This window comes from Clytia hemisphaerica, unplaced genomic scaffold (genome assembly GCF_902728285.1).
Source record: "Clytia hemisphaerica strain Z4C2 unplaced genomic scaffold, Clytia hemisphaerica genome assembly, whole genome shotgun sequence".
Taxonomy (NCBI): Eukaryota; Metazoa; Cnidaria; class Hydrozoa; order Leptothecata; family Clytiidae; genus Clytia; species Clytia hemisphaerica.
The window spans coordinates 841,386-850,273 of NW_027103761.1; the positions used below are offsets into that span (position 1 = coordinate 841,386).

Below are 8,888 nucleotides of genomic sequence, written 5' to 3' on the forward strand. Positions count from 1 at the left end.
GAACAAAACATTCAAAACGACTTATTTTTTCCTAATTCCGAGTAACCTTAGCCCTGTGTTTACAATTGGCCCTTCTTTTATTCCGAACGCCTACCACCCTGGGTTTATAATGAGCTTTGCCTTATTTTGAGTAACCTTGGGTTTAAAAATTTGGCATTCCTTAATCCGGAGCCACTATCACTCTGGGTTTTCAATCGGCCTTTTCTTTATTATGAGAGCCCATCACCCTTTCAAAAATCGTTTACAATTGGGCCTTCCACTTTAACACGCACACTGAAGTTGAGCCGCAAAATTTAGTTCCGCGCCGGGTTCCGCGGCAAAAATTACCTTAAGGGAAGAAATTTTCGCGGCATTTAATTTCGCGGTTGAGGGCATTGGTCCAAAACATAGGCTATTATGTCCTCAAAGTACGAATTTTAGGGTTAAAATTTCAAAACGGAAGATTTCTTGTGTTTTGCGGAATTTAATTTCGCGTTTGACACCCAAAACCGCGAAATTAAATGCCGCGAAAACTTCTTCCGCGAACATTTCTTCCCGCGAAAACTTCTTCCCGTAAGGTATTTCCCAAAGCTTCAAAAATCAAAACTTTTTAAAAAGCAAAAAACGACCCTATATACACCCCCTTCTCACAGACCCGGTGGGATTTTTTCACTCAGTGGGGATAGAAATCTCAACCTAAATTCTAATGGGGATAAAAAATCTATTGTTTTTAGATCAGAAAAGCCAGTGGGGATGGTTTTAGAGTTCAATTTTTTGGACTTCAATTTCCAATGGGGTTAAGATTGCAAAGAAATTCTCAGTGGGGGTGAAGTTTGAGCTAATTTTTCCCACCGGGGACGATTTTTTGGCCAAGTTTTCCAGTGAGAGAGGGTTCCACCGGGGCTGTGAGAAGGGAGTGTCTATATAAAAAAATAGGTAGGAAAAATTGAGAAAATTTTGGAATTTCAGTCCCATTCAGGGTCACTTAAAAAAGTCCCACGTAGGGTCAATTTTTTGAACCTCAGGGGTCAGCGCCGGAACATCCCCGTTGGCCGATAAGGATAACCCCTCCCCCCGGCGCCTAATGAAAGAAGTATGCTAAATCTCAGCCAAAATCTGACAATTTTTGAAGTCTCCAGGCTGTCGCCAAAATTTTTCAGATATACGACAGAAGAAGCGAAGAAGAGTTTGGTACAGGCTACCCCAGGTCAGTTCTAGCTCTTATAAAATTTGTGACCCGGAGCGGAAGAACAAATAATGAATAAGGGACTTACTTGGATGTTGGAGTGAAAACTTGTTAGATATATTGTAGATCCAAAATGTCCGGCACTGTTAGGCTAAAATACATTTCCTACATTTTTCTGGACTGCTGCTTTCCATCTTTTATTGCTACCACCATTTATTTACATATTTTCCATGGAGTTTTCTTTTCCCGCCAACCAATCTATTTGTCTTGATGCCCCTTATATTTTTGAATAATTGAGCAAAGACGGGGGTTTGTATTTTTACCAAGTACACATAAAAATTCTTTTGTTGCAAAAAAATTAAAACATTCCTTTAACTAATTAAATAATGATAGTAAAAATGGTTTTTTGCCCATACAGTTTTCGTATAATTAAATTAAAAGCTGTTTTTGTACGTTGAATTTTTTTACATCAGCCCCCTGATCACTTTTTCGCAGTATATTTCATGTCTTCTTTGGCTTGATTGGACAATATGAAATTGCTCCGATTTTGATTGGACAGAATGAAAATTTAGTTTTTGAGGCGCGAGTTTGTGAAAAAAAAATTTTAACCAGTTGAATTTAGGTTTGTTCAGAGAAATGTAAAGAGATGGAAAAACAGCTTTTCTGATTACTCAAAGTTCAACGATCACTTCTATTGAAAATTCTATTGTAAAAACGTTGATTAGGTCATTAAATGAAAGTCCAGAAAAGACGGCTCGTCATACAAATCGGACGGTTTCTACACGATTTGACGATAAAAATGAAAATTTGTTTTTCCTTTTTTACCAATTACTGGTTCAATTTTTAAGAAGAAGGAGCAATATTTTTACCAATGTATAGCAAAAGAAATTCTTAACGCAATGATATTAAATTGGTTCTTGTAAAACTGTCAGAAGTCGAGTAAAATCAAGATGAAGTTATAATTTTCTCGAGCTCTAGCTTTCCATATTATGGTGCGGTCATGATGCGGTTATATCAGTAGAATCGCTATGAAATTCTGAGCAAGAAGATTTAGGTACCTTTTCGTATAGGAGAGGTGTACCCAAAATATAAGCCCTAAAAGTTTGCGCATAATCAGGCTTGAAACAAAAGAATTTTGTCAGAACACGCTAATTATGCAGATTTTTTATAGCGACAACAAAAGAAACCTATTTACTCGACATAAACTCCCTTAAGGGCAAAAGACCTGGTATATGACGAGCCGTTTTCCCATTGTTTTCAAGAAGCTGTTTTTCCATCTCTTTACATTCCTCTGGTTTGTTACAAATTGGAGTGAAGCTTTCTCATTTTTGTTGTTGATAATCAATCAGAAGAAAGAATGGCAAAGAAACCAATTTCCTTAGAAGACTTCCAAGACTTCTCTATCAACAGTTTTGCAAAGACGAAAACTCACCCAAAGAGTCCCTACGATCCCATCACTATGAAGACACTTAATGTACCTCTCAGTACCTACCAATCACAAATCCAAATCACAACATCTGCTGAAAATAATACACCAACCAAACTGTCAAGGAAACATAAAAAGAAGAGGAAAGTTGATACAACGACTTTTCTTGGATCAGATGAGGAACATGAAGAATCAACTGGAACTGCAGAAGAAACAATACCCGAAGAAAAACCCCACCCGACCCAAAAAGACGTCTACTCCTCTCCCATCACCCTGCAATCACGACGCAGAATTAAAGAAAGCAAATAAAAGTATGTTTTGCACTTATTTTTATAGCTGGACTTAAATTGAGTATCTATTCATTGTAGTCTCAAGGGTTCCCAGCGGTCAGGGAAAACCTGGAAAAGTCAGGGAAGTTTTGAAAAATCTCTCAAAAGTCAGATCCATCTATTGTAAAACTGATAAGGGTGTTTTTGAAATGCGCGATTATTTTTTTACTACATCATAAAAAAGTACTGTTTTTAGTCAGGGAAAAAAGGTCTATTTTCATCTTGAGTCAGGGAAAATCTAGCTTTTTTCAGCACTTTTGTCAGGGAAAATACTTCTGGAGGAACTGCTGGGAACCTAAGTCTATTTCTTTTTGGAATCCTTGTATTCTCTTTGGCCCATCCCATAATTTGCCTGTATAAGAGGGTGGAAAATTATAGCAAAAGAAATTCTTAACGCAATGATATTAAATTGGTTCTTGTAAAACTGTCAGAAGTCGAGTAAAATCAAGATGAAGTTATAATTTTCTCGAGCTCTAGCTTCCATATTATGGTGCGGTCCATGATGCGGTTATCTCAGTAGAATCGCTATGAAATTCTGAGCAAGAAGATTTAGGTACCTTTTCGTATAGGAGAGGTGTACCCAAAATATAAGCCCTAAAAGTTTGCGCATAATCAGGCTTGAAACAAAAGAATTTTGTCAGAACACGCTAATTATGCAGATTTTTTATAGCGACAACAAAAGAAACCTATTTACTCGACATAAACTCCCTTAGGGCAAAGACCTGGTATATGACGAGCCGTTTTCCCATTGTTTTCAAGAAGCTGTTTTTCCATCTCTTTACATTCCTCTGGTTTGTTACAAATTGGAGTGAAGCTTTCTCATTTTTGTTGTTGATAATCAATCAGAAGAAAGAATGGCAAAGAAACCAATTTCCTTAGAAGACTTCCAAGACTTCTCTATCAACAGTTTTGCAAAGACGAAAACTCACCCAAAGAGTCCCTACGATCCCATCACTATGAAGACACTTAATGTACCTCTCAGTACCTACCAATCACAAATCCAAGTCACAACATCTGCTGAAAATAATACACCAACCAAACTGTCAAGGAAACATAAAAAGAAGAGGAAAGTTGATACAACGACTTTTCTTGGATCAGATGAGGAACATGAAGAATCAACTGGAACTGCAGAAGAAACAATACCCGAAGAAACCCCACCCAGACCCAAAAAGACGTCTACTCCTCTCCCATCACCCTGCAATCACGACGCAGAATTAAAGAAAGCAAATAAAAGTATGTTTTGCACTTATTTTTATAGCTGGACTTAAATTGAGTATCTATTCATTGTAGTCTTAAGGGTTCCCAGCGGTCAGGGAAAACCTGGAAAAGTCAGGGAAGTTTTGAAAAATCTCTCAAAAGTCAGATCCATCTATTGTAAAACTGATAAGGGTGTTTTTGAAATGCGCGATTATTTTTTTACTACATCATAAAAAAGTACTGTTTTTAGTCAGGGAAAAAAGGTCTATTTTCATCTTGAGTCAGGGAAAATCTAGCTTTTTTCAGCACTTTTGTCAGGGAAAATACTTCTGGAGGAACTGCTGGGAACCTAAGTCTATTTCTTTTTGGAATCCTTGTATTCTCTTTGGCCCATCCCATAATTTGCCTGTATAAGAGGGGTGGAAAATTCAAGGCAATTGGATCAAAAATGGCAAAAAAGAGGGAATTTTAAGACCTTTTGCATAAATTTATGTGTTTTCCTTGAAATTTTCAATGACCACTGGAATAAAAAATTTATTTCCAAGGCTAGAACAAATTCTAAAATGTATGTCATCTGACGAGGGTTAATGGAAATTTTCTGAAAAGGCCCTTTCAGATACGTCGAGATCGATATCGGCGTATACGGCGAGTATGTCTAACTGCGTCCGCTGAAGGTCAAAAAGGGCACTTTTTCTCCTATACTTTCATGAAAAAGCCTGATTTTACAATATTTTTCACAATTTTTGAAGGGCAGGCATAAAAAATGTCTTTGTATGTTATTATATAATTTGAGCTTGTGCAGGGTCTGTTAAAAAGTTAAATATCAAATTGGATTTTGCCATTTTCAGCTTACAAATACTGGGCTTTTCCAGAAAATGTTTGTACACCCTGTCACTATAAGACTGACTGACTAGAGTAAGGGTGGAGGGATATGGTTGTCTGGGGGTAGCGAAAATCATTAAAATTTCCCTTGTCCGGAGGTAAAACCTGTCGTCACTTAAGAGTGTTTTCACTGTTTGTCAGTGAGGCGGCAATCACAAATATCTTCATTTCACGTCATTTCATGCCTGAAAAGTGAGTCGGTCGGTCGGTTGGCAAATATTTATTCGGGTTTTTTGAAAATTTGTCAAATGAGGCGTAAAAGGGCGGAAAACTGAGGCGACGACATCATATAAAATTCAAGTGCACATATGTTTAGGGTAGTTTTAAATTATGACTTTTGAACTGTGACTTTTGACATGAAAATAGCGCATCAAAAATCTCGGGATAAAATGTAAACAAACACTGCGAACACTCGGGAAAAAGCTGAAACTGACAAAGAATTTTTACATCACAGACGCAAAAATCCCGAAAATCCGACAAATTTGCCGACTCTCCGACTCAGATTTTTACAATTTTCATGAGTCGGTCGGGTGACGCGAAACGAAGATATTTGTGGTTGCCGCCTGAGGTAAATCTATTTCAAAGACCAGAAAAGTTTGTTTACATTCATTCAACTTTTACATGCCCCTTCAACTTTTTCGTGCATTTCCGGTACAAGGCCTAGTCATGGTACATAAAGATGTGATACTTTTTTGGAAATTTTGCAAAGTTATTTAGCCTTTCTAATCATAATGTCAGTTGACTGAAAAGGGCTGGGTGAAAACCTGTCAACAAAGTCATTCTTGCTTGCAAAAAGGTTGTTTTTTGGACTCAACCATAACAAAACTCAAACTTGTGAAGCACAATGTTTTGTCTATTTAAGTTATTTGGTAAAGATCCGAAATTTAGTAAGTTTATATATTTTCTTAATTTCAGAAATCGAAGAGTTGAGTCAAAAATGCAAGAGCACCGAGAAAAAATGTGAGACCTTTGAAAAGAGATGTGAAACCTTAGAGAGCAAGATAGAGAATTTGCAGTCTACTAGAATCAAAAAGAAAAGACTCAAAGCTTCAAATAAAGCAAAGGTTTGTTGTTGATGTTATTATTAGTAATTTAGAGTTATTTTTTTGTCAACGGTGATAAGATTAAAGAGATTAAGGCATGGCAGCCAAGAAAAATTCCAATAGTCAGCTCTCTAACAGTTTTTATTTTGTAAAATATAACATTTTCTTTTTCTTATTGTAGACCTTTGTACGCAAATCAGTCAAAATTGCCCTGGAGGATGGAATGAACTGGGACCTTAGTGATGGTAAAAGGTATGTATATTTTTTGGACCTACCTTAAGGTAGTCCTTTAACAGTGTTCAAAGTTCTTCCGTCTCAGACGGATTTCCTTCTCAGCGAAGTTTAAAAAGAGGCATTTCCATCTCAAAATTCACTGAAATTCAATCACATTTGAGTAATCTGGCCTATTTTGTTTTGAAATTTGGCACACTTGTTCCTTGGGTGAATATCTGGGGGTCATTTTTTCATTTTTTGAAAATGTTGATTTTTGGGGCCTGGGGACGAGTTTTTCGCAAAAACGAGGCTGGAAGCCTGGAGACTTTAAAAATGGTCGGATTTGGCTGAAATTTGGCACACTTGTTCCTTGGGTTAATATCTGGGGGTGTTTTTTTAATTTTTTGAAAATGTTGATTTTTGGGGCATGGGGACGAGTTTTTCACCAAAACGAGACTGGCAGCCTGGAGACTGAAATTTTGCACACTTGCTCATTGAGGGAATACCTTGGATTGTGGACGAGTTTTAGCGCCAAAACAAGGCTGAAAACTTTGGGGCAGGCTTGGAACACTTCAAAAATGATCCGATTTGACTGTAATTTTGCACACTTGCTCCTGAATGCCTGTGGGCATTTTTCCATTTTTTCTAAATTTTAATTTTCTCTTTCTATGTTGTTATTTTTTCCTATTTCATCTGACTTTAATCATCAGGTAGGTCCATTCAGCATATTGCTTGTTTTAATCAAAATTCTCAAAGTAAAGATGGAAAAACATGGCAGAAGTTAAAACTTTTTTGAGAAAGGGACTGGTATTAAGTTATCTTCTCCCTTGGAAACTCAAGTCGATGAAAAAATGTTTTTGAACATTCTTCTTACAAGCCTACAGGTGGTGTAAGCCCATTCCATGGACTGGATATTAGAAGGATTATTATATTAGAAGGATTTGTAAGTTGGCATAATAGTGTTTTCCTTTCAAAAATTGACTTCCTGAATGTATAATAGCTCAACAGACAATGAAAGATCAACAAACTCTATCACCCGTTGAAAAAAGGAATGTGTTTAATGTTTGTATTTTCTGTTTTTAGAGCATTTGTTGGTCCGAACGAACATTTATCAAAACGTGTTGTGGAAGATGTGAGAGGGCTTCATCCTGAAATGGACAAAACTGATATTGAAAGTATGTTTAGATTCCAATTTTTTTGCAGTTCTGCTTTGATCTATGTAACATCCTGTAATCAACCAAGTTTCTAAAGCATTATAGTCTTAATCACAAAATTTATGCGCTGTGACAAAAGTAGACAGACTTGTGTTTTTTAAGTGAATTTTATTTCCTCTGCATTGAAAATAAATTTGGCCAGTAGATAAACATTATCAGACATCATAAATATTGGGGTGATTTCAACAAAACAATCTTATTTGTTATTTCAGATGCTGTTTTGATCCATTTCCAGTCAAAGAAAGACACTAAGCGGAAGGTGGAGAAAAATCCAAACTACCATGCTGATATGGCAAAAAATGGACGAAAGACCACGGTGAGAACATTTGGTATAAATGTATAATGTATAAAAATTTACTAGCAAGAACAAACATTGTTGATTGATTCAGAACTGATCACGATCTGATCTCAGGTTACCTAAATTTGGGTTAAGTATAACACGTAACTAGGATAAGAGTAAATCAGTGCTGGATTGAGTTGGCCAATAATTACAATAAAGCTGTGGCGTGTAGTTCAAAAGAAGAAGCTCAGTAAACTAAGCTTAGATAATATTCTCACATTCTTAATACTTTTCGTTCCAGAAACTTGAAAGACGTTTGAGAATGTTTGGCAAGGTGAATTTCGATAAGTCAACCAGCGAAGCGATGCGTGCCATTTTAATTGAACCTCTGATGTCTTCAGAAGATGAGGAAATAGATGGTGGTTGCAAAAGTTTTGTTCACAGGAGGTTAACCTGGCGGTCAGCTGGTATCAGCAGATGTTTCGAAAAACTTGACACTTTACATCAGAACAACTTATCAGGACATTCCAAGTATAGATCATTGGCTCGTAAGGAGGGTCCAGTTTCTGATCGTGAGGAGCCGGCATGGTCAGAGAAAATTCAAAAGGCCATTGACTACTTCAATGAATAAATTATTCATTGAATTAAGGGAACTAATTCTCACGTTTTTGGGTGTTTGATTCAAATTTTGTTCTAGGAAATACCAAAAATCCCAAATAAAGGAATCTTGGCTTTTTAGTAAGTGCAAACAAAGAAAATTAGTTCTGCCAAAAGCAAAAAAAAATAGTGTGTTTTTTGCAGTGCAAAAACAAATTCTGTGAAAATTAATTTTCCTGTAATCAACCATTTCCTTTGATAAAAATTTGCAACTTAATTTCCCTGTTACAGATAGTGAGAGCTACTATGTTCTTCGTGTGCACAGACTTGCTAGAAGCAAACTAACTTTTTTAAATGATCAATTGGGTCCTAAAGGTCGCAAAAAGTGATGGTGATATGGGTTCACCACATTTGACTGGTCCCCACGTGACGTCATCACTTTTGCTGGGGCTCGAAAATGAAAGTGAGAATTAGAAGCTCAGATAGAGCTTAAATGAAAGCTTATCACCTAAGGATTCCAAAAAGTATTACAACATGGGTCT

General features: G+C 36.6%; 1 protein-coding gene across 1 annotated transcript; it reads left to right on the forward strand.

Annotated features, from left to right (window-relative positions):
* The first annotated feature begins 3,716 nt into the window (after nt 1-3,716).
* Nucleotides 3,717-8,493, forward strand: LOC136805655 (uncharacterized). The gene is made up of 6 exons (XM_067062227.1): nt 3,717-4,153; nt 5,915-6,063; nt 6,224-6,294; nt 7,339-7,430; nt 7,682-7,785; nt 8,051-8,493. Exons 1-6 carry the CDS (start codon nt 3,775-3,777, stop codon nt 8,378-8,380), a joined length of 1,125 nt encoding a protein of 374 aa, XP_066918328.1. The 5' UTR covers nt 3,717-3,774; the 3' UTR covers nt 8,381-8,493.
* Nucleotides 8,494-8,888: the final 395 nt, after the last annotated feature.